The sequence below is a fragment of the Myotis lucifugus genome, unplaced genomic scaffold (genome assembly GCF_000147115.1).
Source record: "Myotis lucifugus unplaced genomic scaffold, Myoluc2.0 scaffold_3, whole genome shotgun sequence".
NCBI lineage: Eukaryota > Metazoa > Chordata > Mammalia > Chiroptera > Vespertilionidae > Myotis > Myotis lucifugus.
The window spans coordinates 7,840,616-7,857,846 of record NW_005871051.1 but is presented as its reverse complement, the minus strand read 5'-3'; the positions used below and the strand labels follow the sequence as shown (position 1 = coordinate 7,857,846).

The 17,231-nt window shown below is 40.4% G+C and overlaps 2 protein-coding genes and 1 long non-coding RNA gene across 11 annotated transcripts in view; 2 read left to right on the top strand and 1 right to left on the bottom strand.

Moving 5' to 3' along the window:
- Positions 1-17,231, top strand: part of RAPH1 (Ras association (RalGDS/AF-6) and pleckstrin homology domains 1) — an 81,875-nt gene that overhangs the window by 45,852 nt on the left and 18,792 nt on the right. The window lies entirely within an intron of this gene.
- Positions 328-16,555, top strand: LOC111827549. Its single transcript, XR_002831166.1, has 3 exons — positions 328-512; positions 6,281-6,357; positions 16,112-16,555. It is a non-coding gene; the product is annotated as an uncharacterized LOC111827549 (long non-coding RNA).
- ABI2 (abl interactor 2) overlaps positions 10,961-17,231 on the bottom strand; it is a 42,649-nt gene continuing 36,378 nt past the window's right edge. For 6 of the 7 annotated variants that reach the window (XM_023760466.1, XM_023760472.1, XM_023760453.1 and 3 more), the window contains one exon: positions 10,965-11,384. In XM_023760466.1, coding sequence (XP_023616234.1) covers positions 11,209-11,384 — 176 coding nt within the window. In that variant the 3' untranslated portion in view covers positions 10,965-11,208. Of the gene's footprint in view, positions 11,385-17,231 lie in introns of all 7 variants that reach the window. The other variant, XM_014461910.2, reaches the window with a different exon arrangement.

Below are 17,231 nucleotides of genomic sequence, written 5' to 3'. Positions count from 1 at the left end.
CACTAGGAACAACTTAACGGGTTTAAGAAGTGACTTCTAGGTCATCATGCTCCATAGGGAACAACATCTCCTCCTTATCCTCAGGGGAATCCCCTTGGCATCCCCCGGAAGGCCTGGTCAGAATAGCGCAAGACGAGACTCAGGATCTGGCCCGTGTTCCTGCCCAAACTCCTTCCGGCCTCGGCAACGCAAGCCCGTCACGCGACACCTGTTATTTTCTTCTTGCCGCATATCCATAGCTGTCAACACGGCCACCATTGACACCGTGGCATTGGCGCCGCCACCCCCCTATCTGCTAATAGATCATCGGAAAGCTCGCTCCGGCTGCGGACTCATATCAGTCTATGCAACCTTGCGGAGGGGACCCCCGCCCGCCCCCCCTAAGAGAGACCAGAACACCAAGCTCTCCAGGGACTGGTAGCTACCGCAGGTCTTTGCTGTCATGGTTTCTGTAATCAGTTCTACAATCAGCTCGCCTGGTCATCTAGGAATTCAGGTGTCGGAGCCTTCTGGTATGTTATTCAGGTAGTGTCCAGCTGTGTGCGTGTGTGTGTACATACCTCTACAGTGTGTGTATATAAGTGTGTGTATATATATGCGTATATATAGCTGGGAGTGATTCTATTTATTCCCTTTCATAATCTGAAAGTGGGTTTTGTGTATTTGGGGCAGAAGAGGCATGGAAGGGGATGTGTCCTGTCCCTTGCGATTTCTATTATCTGTCATGTGGATTGGACCAAAACAACTTCTGATGACTTTAAAAGGTATATTGTAAGTCTCCATGTGCGGCTACCTGTGCATGTTACTGTGTACTGAGGAGTACACGTAAATGTGCTGTTTCTCAGTCTGAGAAGACAGCCACGACGTTTGGTGTCTCAGTAGGGCTTTTGTTTTTCCCCGGTTGGCTGAAGTTAGAACTGCTTGATTGACACTTCATTACTGTACATAAAGGGGCACTTTAATCAGGAAACTCTCAGCTCCATAGAACGGGTCACCAGTGCGGTGGGGGAAATTTCAGTCACTGCACAGTTGTGCAGGAACCACCATTCCAGTTGCAGTGCAGCTGCAGTGACCGCTGAACCTGGGACGTGTCCTCACAGGTAAGCTCTTTGCCTACAACACGTGGATAATGTAGTACTGTAATCTTGGGTGTTTTTATGCTGTTGGAATCCTTCCATGGGCTCTGTGAAGCTTCATCAGCGTGGCTTCACGATCCTTGCTTTGACTCACGTAAGAACTGTCCGACACAGTGCCCTGCAGTGCTCAGTCCAGGATGTCTTTGGGTCAGTAGTTATCTTCCAAGTGTGTGCTTTAGGTAGATGTTGATCTTAGGGATCTGTAACCGTTGCTATATCAAGTATTCCCATCCTATGCCCAATATAGTGCATCATCATGAAAAACAAATCACCTTCTGAAATGTCTATATTGCTCTCTAGAAGGTTGGGGTGATTACAAAAGGAACAAATGGCCCCTGTGCAGGTATCATTAATCAGGTTGTACAGGGATTGTAATGTGTAATACAAAGAGTCTCTGTAAGTGTGAGACCATCACAGAGGGAGGGAAATGAAGACGCCTGCTGCAGCCAGGTGGGGAGTTGTCCGGTTCCCAGGTGTTCTAGGGAGTAGTGTAGTCCAAGCACAGTGAGTGGCATCACATATTATGCATGTGCAGTTTGGCATAACAGAAATCACTGCTCTAATGACTCAGTAGTCCTGTATGCTTCATGCTACACTTCATGTGCTTTTTTTTTTCCTGTGAATTTTCTTTTGTATCTGAGAAAAATGTGATAAATTGACCGTTAGGAATAAAACGCAGTCTCAGAGCTGCTCTTAAACAAAAGAACAAAGACTAGCTCCCCCAGGAGCGATAAGTGAGCACATCTGGTAATGAAGGTCTGCCTGTTGTGGCTCAGGATGACCAGGGCAGAAACCTCCTGACACTGTCCCATAAGGAAAATGTGCCCATGCAGTGGAGCAGACAGGAAATAGAGAGTAAGTGAAAGTTAAGTATGCAGTGTCCAGATACCCATATAACCCACTCCAATGAAGGGTTGCATCATAGAGTAAATGGCACCCACCTCTCCATTGCCACGTCTGCAGGATATTGTTCAATATATTCATGTGCTTTTAGAGCACTAAGAACATATACCATTGTGCATTTTTTAAAGCCCTGCTTCTTTAAAAGATACTTTTTGGGTCTTTTCAATTGTTCACAAGGTCTGTGTGCTTGATATCGTTATGCTTATGAAGTGACCTTTACCACATCTGCATTGTTGATTTAGGCATGCACAGCAATTTGGATAACATTTGAGTACAGATTGCCAAGCTTCAGTGTGAATCATGAGTGAAATAATTTCCCAGTCTCTGCCTGCAGTTTTATATTCTAAGAATCACCCTTATTTGTGAAGTAAAAGAGCTATTAGGAATAGGAATCCAAGGACATATTCACTAGGGGTTTTTACTGTGGTGGTGTCATTTTTACATGAAGGTGGACAATTTCAACTTTTGTAACATACCCTCAATCAGTGATTTGAACCCTAAGGTACAGCCTGTTCTTTTTCAGTGCGGGCTTTCCTGGGACTTCTTGCTGTGTCAGTGCTGATGACAGCCCTCCTAGACTGATGCTTTTGGTGCATCATTCTCCTGAAAGAGCAGAACAACACTAGGGACACCCAGAAGAGAGCTGGGTCGGGGAGGAACTGTCATTTATACCCCAATCCATTGGCATGTCTGACAACAGGCTGTTTACATTTCTCCAAAGATGGAAAAGGCTATTATCTATGTCATGGTGAAACAACTGAATCATAAAAAAATAATAACACTTTAGATTATACTTCCAGTATTTTAGCTCCCTGATGGAGTTTTTTAATTTGGATTTTTATTGGGATGAAGTTTTGTTTTTGAGACTATTTTTATTATTTTCTCTGGTGTGTGCATGGTAAACCCTACTGCCAGATGACACTAGTTCTGTGCCTTCTTCCACTGCCTCCTGCTCAACAGCATAGATTCCCCAGGTCAAAGAACTAAGTCTGGACAGCTGACTGGGCTGTACTGAATGTGGACGAACATCCTGTGGAAGGTAGTGCAGACAGTTGCCTATTAGAGCTAGTGACTTGGTTATCTTGAGGGTGTCAATCACCCTATAATTAACGTTTTGGTACCAACTCTGAAGTCAGCTACAACTTAGATCAGGTTTACAGGCATTAATATAAATGTTAGGCTATTCTCTATTGAAATGTTACCAGCTTGGCTTTTATTACTCGAATAAATACATTTTTTCCCCTTAGCTACTATAATTCTCACTTGGGAAAAGTATATTTTTTTCTTTTTTAACTATTCTTAAGGTTTTTACAGATGCCCACTTAACGATAAATTGGATTTTTTAAAATGAGACTTTTTAAAATGAGAAAGATTGCTGACTCTTACAAGTTATAGGACACGATTTTAATCAGAAAATTTCAAAGTAATGTGGACACCGTGTTTTCTAGTCCTCTGAAATCAAGGTGCTGCTGGCCACTGAGGGCACATTCTGCTAAGGGCTGTGAACTATCTTAGAAGGCCCTCTCTATGTAAGTTTACTGCATGAAAACAGTGCTGAGGTTATCAAGAAAGTTTAAATAAAATTAGAGCGACAACGCAGATCAAAGTTCATAGGAGCTGTGCATCCCATTAGAGTTTCAGAAGCTGCTATCCTGGGAAAATAGTTGTTAATAAGCTTGTGTCAAAAATGTGATGTCATAAATATAGCCTGAAAAAATTCTCAGGTAATGATGTGGATTGGTTTGATTTGACTATCAGGTCACCAACAGAACTGTTTGTCGCCTTCTTCTCTTAAAAGTAATTTTATTTTAAAAACATAAACGCGTTAAAATTTTTAAATGCGTAAAAAACTTTCTTAGTTTTATGTTACCAAATTTTTAAAACATGTCATCTATAGATATGTTTAGAAAACTGATGTAATCTCACAGATTTTATTCACATTTAGACCAAGTAAACCTGAATGACCCTGACTTGCTTTAAGTGAAATAGGAATAATTGGATTTATACACTTTTTTTAAAAAATATATTTTATTGATTTTTTACAGAGAGGAAGGGAGAGAGAGTTAGAAGCATCGATGAGAGAGAAACATCAATCAGCTGCCTCCTGCACATCTCCCACTGGGGATGTGCCTGCAACCCAGGTACATGCCCTTGACCGGAATCGAACCTGGGACCTTTCAGTCTGCAGGCCGACGCTCTATCCACTGAGCCAAACCGGTTTCGGCAGATTTATACACTTGATGAGAGGATTCTATCTCTAAAAATCACTTTAGGTTGCAAGCACCTTTTGGCACTTTGAGTTTTGTTCTATACACTTTACATCATTTGTATAAAGCAGGATATCCCTGGTCCTGCTCATAAGGTTGAGATCTGATCCACAGAGAGGCGAGGAGAACAGAAATATCCCACTATCTTTTAAGGTTTATTTTCCTTTAAAAATTCAAGAGAAGTACATTTCTACACCTTACCAGTCTATCCCTTAACTAAGTGCTCCGTTATTGTTGTATCCTTGGAAGGTCTATATGTAAAAGAAATCTGATATTTATCTGTAAAATAAACTTGCTAAACAAAAATAAGCAAACAATATACTTGATAAACACTAGAAGGGGGAAAAATCTCCAATTGGTTTGCCCTTTGCTTGTTCGAGTAATGAACCATTTTGAAGAGAAAAGAGTATCTGCTATAATCCCCAGTGCCTTGAACTCTTTGGGAGGAATAGCATTAAAAAAAACCTAACAAGCAAATTTTGAGGTGCTAGTGAAAAGGAAGGTATTTCTAGTTTATGCAAAAATAGAAAAAGTTACTATCTCACAAGAGATGGCTCCATCTGCCTAACGAGGACTGGCTGCTTTCTACCAAAGACAGAAGTGAGTGTGTTGGTCACAGACAGCTGTTGACACCTAGCTCAGCTCCTAAATGCTGAAGCTTTCTTAGGCAGAACATGCTTGCAGCACTTAGAGGGGAAAACCTCAGCATCTTTGGAACTATCCACTGTTTCCACTGTTGAATTTATGGTAACCTAATACCAAAAACTGCCATTGTCCATGATTGCCGTCTCTATATTTTTCCTTCACTTGTAAATAATCTCTCCTAGAAGGTAAGCATTAACTGGAATGTTTCAAATGATGTTTAATTTTATTGTCAGTCACTAGTGAACTCCTTTTATAGAAATGTACATTTAAAATAAAATATCATTAGCTTGTGCTAAATGGTGTAAAAACATTGTTTACTATTTTAAAGGAAAATTGCACATAATATTTAACTGGGATTGCTCCCTCTCTTCCCATTTCTTTAAAAAGTTAAATCAAGGCTCACATTGACATGTAGGCTGTGGGAAGCTTTGCTATAAATAAGTAAATAGATACAACATAGGAATGTACTTTTTTAAAGCATGAAAAGAAGACAAAAGGAACTGCATTATAAAGTAGCCGATAGAGGACATTATTCAAATGATTATGCACAGCTCGGTGAAGATGAAGTTACAATTTTTCTTTCAGCTTTGTTGCTATTATTTTCTTGTTTAAATGTACGCTCTCATTTCATTATGTGCCTTGCTCCCTGATTGTGCAAACCTATAGATATATATATAGATATATATATGAGAGAGATATATACAGTACTACTGACGATGTTTTTGTTCTACTGCTAGATTAAGTTATTTTCCAAGTTACTCTTGCCAGTGAAGTATTGTAATGGCTTAGGACAGTAGTCAGTCAGTGTAAATTTGTTTTCCAGTTACATGTTTTCACTATGTTAGCTTACCCAACCCTTAATAAAAATAATACATAGATTTCATTTAAACATGGGGACTTCACTTGACTGTTTGTGGATCGGCACCATTAAGAACCTGGTTTTGCTGTTTATGTTGGGGTACCCTAAATAGGTTGTGCAGTAAGAACAAATTAAGTGTGAAAGTAAAATACAATTTGAAGTGTTCAATTGGTTAATCTTTAAGTACACAAACTAGGGCGCTTTGGTTGTTAAATAGATGTTTTTTTCTTTTATTTTTTTTTTAATATATTTTATTGATTTTTTACAGATAAGAAGGGAGAGGGATAGAGAGTTAGAAACATCGATGAGAGAGATCAATCAGCTGCCTCCTGCACGCCCCCCACTGGGGATGTGCCCGCAACCAGGGTACATGCCCTTGACCGGAATCGAACCCGGGACCCTTGAGTCCGCAGGCCGACGCTCTATCCACTGAGCCAAACCGGTTCGGCTGTTTTTTTTCTTTTAAACAGAAGTACAAACTAGTACAAAAGGGATCCTTTTTGTTCAAAACTTTGGTATCACAATTATGTTGGACTGCTATGTCAAGGTATGTATAAAGGTGTATTTACAAATCACTTTATCATTTACCAAAACTAGGGGAAAAGTGATCATAAAACTTTAGGTTCACCTACAGCAAAAATAGTGATAGAAAACAGCTGTCTTGAAGAAAAGAAATTTCACAGAGATGAAAATTCTTTTAAGGCTCAACATTTAAAATATTTGAAGTTTGAAGACTTACTTACTAAAAAGGAGCTGCTGGTTTGGAGCAACGGGAAGGATTCTCTCCACACTTGTTATATACCACCTTAGAAAGAAAGGAGGTTACTTGCATAAATAATTCACAAAACACTTAGATACTTTGTGGAATTTTATTTAGGTCAGTTCTTAGTACACAGCAACAATTCCAAATACAATTTCAAAATTAAGAAGTGAATGCTCCCCCGCGCATGGAGGTGGTTTAATGGCACACACACGAACATTACCGGCAACGACGCTCCCTCAAGTTTTCCTGCGTGGTTTTTACTCACAACACCAACCTTCTCTCTGGGAGCTAAAAGTACAACTGGCCAGATCACAGATTGTTTACCTTCTCTTTGTAAACCATTTAGTTAAGATAAAAGATTCAGGGACACAAAATATTATAAAAACTGCTTTTTCATAGCATTCTGAAGTTGCAAAAGACATTTCCATTTTAATGTGAAAATAAGTTTTTTGGTTTTGGGATGCTTTTTTGTTTACTAAAGAAAAAAAATCTCAAGATATTTAGCAAGGATTATTTGTCATTTTAAAGAATTATGTGATTGATTCTCAATAAGAAATAGGAACAAAAATCAGCATGAAGTAAATCTAAGGTAATGACCGCAATGTCTGTTTAACGAAAACCAGTTTTATAAGGCTGCCTGCTGTGCTCCTACCAGTGCTGAAAGAACGTTTCTGCTACATCCACCTAATGGAAAAGGCCATTTGTACTGAGTAGTTATTAAGGTTGCAGTTAGTACACGCCTTCAAACAAGTTTACTTTAACGAATACTGTGGTGGTATTAACTGAAATAATAGCTTTTCAAGTACCTTCCTGAAGACATCCAGGAGAATCTTAATTTTTGAAGAAACATACAGCATATTCATTTAAGACACTAGAAATAGTAACGAGCGGCAGAGTCAGAAACTACCATTATTAATTAGCTCTTATCTGAAATGAACCATCTAACCTCCGGTAAAATGAGACTGAACTACAATCTCTTCTGGCTCTAAAGCTATGATCCTAAATAAATCATGTGAGGGAAATCACCAATCAAGCGTTTCTGGTCCGAGTAGTTCAGAAGTGATTCAGGCAGGTCCCCATTCTTCCAGAGATTGGGCAGTCACCTGCCAATTCCTCCATCGAATCCTTTTCAAAGGGAAAGGGGGCCCTGCTCTCCACTGAGCAGAAATAAAATAATTTGAAAATAGTTCCTAATGCAGAATGGTAACCTGCTAAAAGAAAACGGACACGAAAGGATAAAAGCCAACTACCATCATTTTGAGGCCTCTCAAATCATCTTCAATCAACCCAAGACTGCCAAGGAGCACAGCTACATTACAGAAATCCCTGGGAAGGCGAATAAGACATTCTAGTTGGGTAATAAACAAGCAGAAGGGGAAAGGACAGGGAGGGAAAAACGCCCCACCTGGGGACCTCCAGGAATACACAGCACAGCAGCAGGCCCTTGCAAACTCTACAGTGGCCCTGAGGGAGATAGACAGCAAATAGCCAAAAGATGGAAAATACTGAAGAAAAGATTCCTATTTCTTTTAAACACAGCGGGCTGAATCTCTTAGGTCTAGATTTTGACACGTTGATACTTTTTGTTTCTGATTTACTGCCTTGGCCATTAGGTCAATGACAAAAGTATTTTGATTCATACCACCATGGCCTTTCAAACAACTGTACCAAAAAATAAGTTAATTAAAAGGAGTGACTTAAAAGTTGTTCCTTTTTTTTTTTTTTAAGAAAACAGGAAATGGACAGTAAGTCAAAAAGGAAAAAAAAATTCCCTCTCCCATTAGATTCTATCCTGATAATGTTGCTTGTCAGCAGATTTAGACTTGGATCCCCTTTGCCACAATATCATGTAGCATGTGAGATTTCTACATTCATTTGGAATTCCTACTGCCCACTATCTCATCTCATTTATAAAAAGATAAATGGGGAAACTGACAATAAAACAAGAAATACTACCGTCACAGACTGTTAATAGCATGCAACCTATAAAATATCATATACATTAAGTCTCCCATTACTGTAGGCCTGGCCCATCGTTACACAGTATCCTTCCAAGACAATATATGGAAATCAAACTGTACAAAAATTTAAAGTATGCAGAAAATCAAACATGTTTTTTAAAATCACACATTAGTATTAAATAATAAAGGAAAAAGTCAGCTGACCCGTGGATCCCCTGCTGCCGGCCGTCACCACCAGCCTCTTCTGCTTGCCTCAGTCCAACAGGCAAGCAGCCGCCACCAACTCTGGTTGCACAGTTGTCTGCCATCGGTGTGAGGTATGGAACTATTTGCTGGATTTCAAAATTCCTTCTTATTAAATCCACTAAGCTTTCTCAGCAAAAAGGTATTTAAATAAATAATTGGAACACCTAATTTTAAAGATTTTCCTAGTTATACACCAACACCAAGAAGAGCGTAATCTGTCCAAGTGTAGTATAGGTTGGGTTCATAACGAAGCCGACAGCTCGGAGGACACTCAAGGCTATTACTTCAAAGGAAAATAGGATAAAGGATGTTGGGATGGGATGACCTCACGAAAACATGGAGGCAAAGCCAAATTCTAAGTGTTAAAGAGAGCTAAAGGCAAAATAGCTGACTTGCAATGTATGTGTGTGGGGGGGGGCCTTCAACTTTACAACAAAGAGTCTTGACAAGGGACCTGTGTATCTGGGTATCAGTAAAATGGTGAAGTTTTGTGCTCTGATAGACTCACGGCTGGAATATTCTGCCTGCACCATCTGAGTTCCCTCGCACACTACCACCATCCATTTTCAGTCGAGTCCTCTATCTGCACTAGTTCATGTTCAAGGCTTACATGTGAAACACAGTTGACCCTTGAACAGCACAGGAGTTAGGGACCCTGAGACCCAGGCAATTGAAAATCCACCTATAACTTGACTCCCCACAACTTAATAACTACAGTCAGCCCTCTTTATTGAGGGGGACTGGTTCCAGGACACACACACCCCAAAATCCTTGGATTTCGCAGTCCCCTTATACAAAATGACAAAAAAATGCACACAGCTGGTTCTCCCCATCTGTGGTTCCCAACTGCAGATTGAAAATACTGCTTTCATTCATAACTGGTTGAATATGCAGATGCAAAATCCAGGGATACGGAGGGCCGACTGTATATTTCTTGAAAAAATCCACGTGTAAGTGGACCTGTGCAGTTCAAACCCGTGTTGGTGTTGTTCAAGGGTCAACTGTATATGCAGCTATTACCTCTCCCCTTTGGACCCCGCACAGGGAAGTCGCCGGGCAAAGCTCGCTCTGGCCAAGTCACTGGGACTGGGAAGAGCCCATCACAGCGTGGGCCTGACCATGAGCTGCTTTATCCCCGAGTTTCACCTGCTGAGCAGCAAAGCCCTGGATTTTTAAAACATTTCTTATACTGATTACGGAAATGATTGAAGCCATCTGACTTACCGACTCCACTGAACTTGAAGCTATAATTGGGCAGATAAAAAAAAGTGCTGTATTGCAAAGTCCTTTCAGTTTTTAATCTATGTAATTGGATAAATATTTGGCCTTACCCCACTATTCTTAGTCTGAGATACAAGTTCAAATTCTTACCAAAGGAAGCTACTTCCAAGACCAACCACAAAACCAAGCGAGTATTTCCCTTTTCTAAAGTCAAGTGAGTAAACAACTCAGCAGCAGCTAACACTGGCCATTAGTATCACCAAGATTACAGTAGCAAGCCTTTTATTCCCAGTGACTATCAAGAAATTTGAAAATAACTGCTATTTTCCCCCAAAAGAATGTTTTTCTCAATAGTGAAAGTAAACAGTTGGTCTAACTTCCAAAATCCTGCTCCTCAAACCAGTGCCTAAGGCAAAGCCTTAGGATGCCTGTTGGGCAGCAGTTTCTACAGTCCAATCTTTTCAGGACCTTAAGCGCCTTCACGGCCAGCATCACACACCTGGTGTGCTGGCCCTTCGTGCAACGCAGTCTCATGCAGCAGCAGCACATTCAAGTCACACTGGCCATTGCCAACCACCCTCAGAATGTTGGGAGACTCATTTCATCATCATCTACAAACAGAAACATGAAGGGATGCAAGTCAGTTCAGCATTCACTCTGGCACGCGCAAGTACTGAGAGAGTGCAGAATTTACCTGTGACAGGAAATGAGCCCTCGGAAACAACTAAACATGGTTCAGTATGGTATTCAAATATCGGTTCCCTCCTCATACAGGTGGAAGAAAGTGGGGTACGCAGTAGGCCACAGGCTAACCCTTTGGCACAGGCACTGAAGAACAGCCAGTGCCACAGGTTCTGCAGAAGATATCCCATGGTGTACAGTATTCCTGAGAAAGATCCCAGATTTTGCTCTGAATCAGTCTTAACCTGATTTGTTTTACAGTTATGCTGTTATTCCTCGACATATTCAGAAACGGTCACTATTTCAATCCAGACAGCTCAGCATAGTACAAATGATGACAGAAAGATCCATTTGTTCACAATTAGGTTTGCTTTTTGCTTTAATACTGGGGGATAAACCGAAAACAACAACACATACGTAGTTTTTATCACTTGTATCCTTCATTCACTTCACTGAGGGGAAGGCCAGGGCCTCGGGATAGTCTGGGAAGTCCTGCCTATTCCTGGAGGGAAACGGCGGCGGAGCTTCACTCGGAATAATGCATGATGGACTCGACGTAATTCCCCGGGAAGAGCCCCGTCACTCCGTTCATAACGCCCTCGTACCAGCCATCGTCGTTCTTCTTGATGACATAAATGATGGCTCCTTCCTGAAAAGACAGCTCGTCTTCCTTGTCTTTTGTATAATCATAAATTGCCACAACTAGAGGGGGAAAAACAGGATGTGAAAAGTAATATTCCTACAAAGATAGAACCAAACAAATGAATATCCATCCTTTCCCAACTTTTACAGCACTTCAAACAGTGACTTTCTAAACACAGATCAAAATCCCTTCTTTTCCTGAAACCCAGTCCTGTGTAACGGGATCCCATCTTCTTGGGGAGGATAGGTTCCAAGCAGTTTAAATGGCAAAAAAAAAAAAATCAGTGAAATTACCTTTCAGCAGCCTATGGAGAAATACCTCACTGAGGAGCGACAATCCCAGAATCGGGAAAGATGACTATTCAGTTGAGCTTGTGTTGTGTCAAAACACGTCTTTCAACATTAGAATTATCTAGTGCAGTGACACACACCATGAGAGGCAAGTGAGAAGATGAGATGAACTAAAGGGATATGGGAGCCCATGCCTAGTCACTGAGTACGATAGTGGTTGAGTTTCCACAAATTCTATGTGCAAATGCTGGGGGTCCATTATATATGTACTCTTTCCAAACACATAGGGTATTATGCCACCAATTTAACACATCCCCATAACACACTAAAAGTGTCATGGAAACCAAGGTACCTGTAAGCTCTCCTGAAACTTTCCTTGCTTAAATAATTTGGTAACTGGGGCCTTTAGATGTTATCTGGGACAGCCTCAGGCTCCTGTTGCATCTACCTCAACAGTTTATTTAAACTGGGAGAGCCTATTGCTCAAATCCACTTGAAGATTTACCTTTTTAAAAAAATATATTGTTTGTTATTTAAGAGAGGAAGGGAGAAACAGAGAGATAGAAACATCAATGATGGAGAGTGAATCATTCTCTGGCTGCCTCCTGCACACCCCCCAGTGGGGATGGAGCCTGTAATCCAGGCACGTGCCTTGCCTGGGAATTGAACCATGACCTCCTGGTTCACAGGTTGATGCTCAACCACCGAGCTATGCTGGGCTGGCAGATTTCTCTTTTCTGTAAAGAGATCCTCTGTATCTTTTTATATCACTCAGAATTTCACTCAACAACAATCTCCATCTACCCATCATTCTGAGAAGTATATACTGACTTTGTTTCTCATGTAACTTTAAACCTCAAATAAGAAACAAACTACAATAGGAGTTTATGATATAGTGCAACTTGCCCCAGTTCATTTGTGTGTCTGGCCTACTTTAGAACTAAATGGCTTTGTTAAGCTCTGAGTTTTTGCCATTATGGTGACCTGTTAAATGTCAGAAAATACTTCAGAGAGGCCGAGGAGGAAATTAGTGTGTATTTCTCAAAACATAATCAAACCCCTAAACACAAATATATATTAAATGACAAAAAAGTTTAACTATAAAAGTAAAAGAAAACAAGATATGTAAAGTCTTTACTATTTCAAGTCAACCTAATCTTTATCACTCTTAGTTAACATTCGATGCTTACCAAAATGCAAACCCAATGAAAAAATAAATCAAATGAGACTGTCCCTAAGTCCTGCTAATTCCACCTCCTAAAGCTCAAAACCATCATCTCCAGCGTCACCCTCACTGCCCGTCTGTCAGCAGCTGTCTTCTTATGGAATATACCTAACCCAGGGGGACCTGAAGACTTTCCATGCAGTATGAGTGTCAGATGATTAGGGGAAACTCCTTCTAGAGCCCCAAGTTTTATAAATATTGCTTCCAAAACTGACCTGAGATGATACCTCAGCCAGGCATCAGTCACAAAAGTTCTCATTTCCTCTCTATCATTCTCCTACTTGTTAGTACAGTGCACTGTTTTAAAGTATAAAAGACTTCTGGGTGTCAAAGAAACAACTCAAAATCTTCGTGTGATATTGAAAAAGAATTACTCCACTGAGTAACCCAACTTTTTGCAAGTGAAAGTTAGGTGGCTCCATTCCTTTAGACCAGTGGTTCTCAACCTTCCTAATGCCGAGACCCTTTAATACAGTTCCTCATGTTGTGGTGACCCCCAATTTAATTGTTACAAATTGAACATAATTAAAGCATAGTGATTAATTACAAAAACAATATGTAATTATATATGTGTTTTCCGATGGTCTTAGGCGACCCCTGTGAAAGTGTCGTTCGACCCCCAAAGGGGTCGCGACCCACAGGTTGAGAACTGCTGCTTTAGACAAACATTAAGACTAATGGAGTTATCAGCTGACATGTAAAACATGTTTAAAGATGGAACATTATTTTACTTTTGGCAAGTAACTCAGAAGGAGGTAAAAGAATTGAGTGACAGTGCCACATGAGAAAATGCTTCCATTTGTATCAACTTATGAATGGGAACAAGGTTTTCAGCACCACTGCTGTAGCTAAGGTCCTCAGCTCTTCCTTAGAAAGGTATCCAACTTGGTCTTCCAACTCCTACTTTCTTCTTTTATTTAAAAAATTTTAATTGATCTTAGAGGAAGGGAGTAAGAAAGAGAAAGAAACATCGATGTGAGCGAGAAACATCGACCAGTTGCCTCTCGCACATGTCCCAACTGGGCATCAAACCCACAACCTTCTGGGGTACAGGACGAAGCTCCAACCAACTGAGCCACACCGGCCAGGGCCCTGCTTTCCTTTCTAATGTACTCTACACTGTCATCAGGTAATTGTTTTTAAGTAAGGATATAATACATGGGAACTTATCATTAACCTGCGTAAAAATCTTTCACAATTTTCTATCATCAGATTTTTAAAAAAAGGAAAAAGATTCAAACATCTCAGCATGGTACTCGAGGACTTCCATCCCAATTACAACTTTCTGCACGCACACCCCAGGCCCTCTCTCCCTACACCCCCCACGTCCTCCTGCACATGGCACTGCTCACCGTGCTGAACAGCCATGCCTTCACTTAGGACCCCTCGGCCTAGGCCCCTTGCTCGCTCCCCTCTCTGCCTGAGAAAATCTTCGTATTCAGGGCACATCACAAATGCCAGGTCCTCTGACAAGCTTCCTGGGATCCCCAGACAGAATTAATGGAACTCTTCATTTTCTGACAATCGTTAATGGAGCATTCATGCTGATTTTTAGAGATAGGAAGATGAACAAGACAAACGGTCATAGTCTTATGAGGACAGAAATGTTATCTGATAAATTACCATACATTGTTGATACTTCTACCAAGAAGTTATATCATTGAGCTGGAGGAATACAAGAACAGATAGATGGCTTGGAAGGGACAGAAGAATTTAATGCTAGTAAACTGTAGAGCCAAGACTCAATCAATCCCAGGTCTGCCAAAGCCCCCGCTTAGGAAAGGCTAAGAATGTGATCTCTGGAGTTATACCACCGAGTTCAAATGCCAGCTCTACCAGTTATTAGTTTGCAGAACACATTAATGTCCCTAAACTTCTTTTTACTCACCTGTATAATGGAAACTAGAATAGTGCTAACACCTCAAAGCACTGTTCTATTAAATGAGGCAATGCACATACAACACCCAGCCCGGAGCTTGTATATGTTAAACAGCCCATATAAATGTTAGCTTCTTTTATTATCATTAATAACTATTAAGATATACTGTCTTTTCTCTAACACTAACATTTTCTGTTATATTCTATAACAAATTACCTTTTAACATCATTTTCTAGTCTGCAAGATGGGGAAACTATCTTACATATGTAGTTAAGTCTTACATTATGCCAGGCACATGACGGGCAGTAATCAAGGGTTACAATAAGCCTCCTATGGCTGTGGCTCTCAACCCTGGAATTACCTGAGGAATTTCTAAAAATTCTGACGCAGTCCCACCGATTCTGATTTAATAGGCCTGGAGGGGCAGACGCATTAAACACTCGCTCGGTGACTCACATATGCAGGCAGGGTTAAGACCGGGTCCTAAGGTCTAAGATAGCAAAACGAGTCAGTGGGCAACACCTTAACATTCACACACACACAAGCAAAAGAGCCATCACAAGCTGAACACAGTTGGTTATGTTTTTGTTTTGCCAGAAAGAGTAAGGAAGAGCTTATTTGGTTTTCATGTTTTGAAAGATTTGAACTTAACGGAAATAAGCCAAATCTTTAAAAACAGTTTAGGGAACAATTCAGGCATGTTCTTTACAACTTTACAGGGTTCCTTAGACTCAAAACAAACTTACTTTCTTCTCACAAATCTCTCCAGATTTTTACAACATGTTCACTAAAGAGTCAATTTTTAGAAAGCAAAACTTCATCGCGCTCTGCTCTTGAGGAATAACAGGTAGTTTTCCGCGGCTGGAATGGTATCACTTTGTCTAGGACAGTGTTAAAACCAGCTAAGGGATCTGTAAAACATGTCAATGCCTAAGGCCACAGCCTGGTGTAGTACCTTGGGCTCTTTTCTCCCCCCTTAAAAAACAGCTTTAATGAGGTATTAATTTAGATACAAAACACACGCATTTAATTGCAGAATTCAATGAGTTTTCACAAATGTATGCACCTGTATATATGATAAATGTATAACGACAACCACAATCATCAGATACAACATGCCCATCACCCCCCAATTTCCTTATGCCCCGGTGTGAATTCCTTCATCCACCAGCACCGGTCCCTGAAAGCCACTGATCTAGATTTCATGTAGATGGAGTCATAAAGAAAGAGTCTTTTTTGGCCTTTTTCATTAGGGTGACACTTGAAATCCATCCACATTGTTGCTTATAACAGGAGTTTGTTCCTTTTCACTGAACAGTATTTCATTGAATAGATGGATATATCCCACAATTAATTTATTCACCAGTTTAAAAACATTTGGGTTGTTTCCAGGTTTTGGCAACTATGAACATTCAAGTCTTTGTGTGAACACAATCGTCATTCCTCGTAAGTAACCACCACAGGAAGGAGGCCAGATCAGCTGGTAGGTGTATGTCTGGCCTCATAAGAAACTGCCAACTGTTTTCCAAAGTGACTGAGACATGTTGCATTCTTACCAGCCATGTATAAGAGCTCCTGCTGCACCGCTCTCTCTCCCACTTGGTGTTGTCAGTGTTTTTAACTGTAGCCATTCTAGAGGGTGTGTAGTGGTACTGAGTTTGGTTCACAGTGGCTTTAACTTGCATTTCCCTCATAACTAACACTGAGCATCTTGCCTGGCCAGTGTGGCTCAGTGGTTGAGAGTCGCCCCATGAACCATGAGGTCAGGGTTCAATTCCAGGCCAGGGCAGATACCCAGGTTTCAGGCTCAATCCCTAGTAGGGGGTGTGCAGGAGGCAGCCAATCAATGATTCTCTCTCATCAGTGATGTTTCTATCTCTCTCTCCCCCTCTCTTTTGCTCTCTCTGAAATCAATAAAAAACGTATTTTAATACTGAGCATCTTTTCATGTGCTTATTTGCAATTCATGTGTCTGGTAAAATGTGTTCAAATTTTTTTCCCTACAAGTTGTCACCTTAGTGAATTATTTTGCAAATATTTTTCCCAGGCTAATATGGTTTGCCTTGTCATTTCTTCACAGTGTCTTTGAAGAAAAGTTTAATTAATGAAATTCAATTTATCAATTTTTTTCTGTTTAAGTTTCATGTATTTTTATGTGGTCTCCACAAGATTTTTTCCTGACCCCAGAACATAAAGTTTTTTCTCCTACATTTTCCCCCAGAATTTTTATAGTTTAGGTTTTACATTCAGATCCAAAATACATTTCAAATTAATTTATGTGTATTGTGGGGTAAGGGTGGAAGTTCATGTTTTGCATATGGATATCCAATTGTTCAACATTATTTGTTGAAAACACTATCCTTCCCTCACCGAATTATTTGAGTTCTATATGTTCTAGTCCACTGATTTATATTCCTATTCTTACACCAGCACCAGTCTTGAACACTGCAGCTTTCCACTAGAACTCTGAAGTCAGGTAGTGTAATTCCTCCAACATTAGACTTCTTTTCGG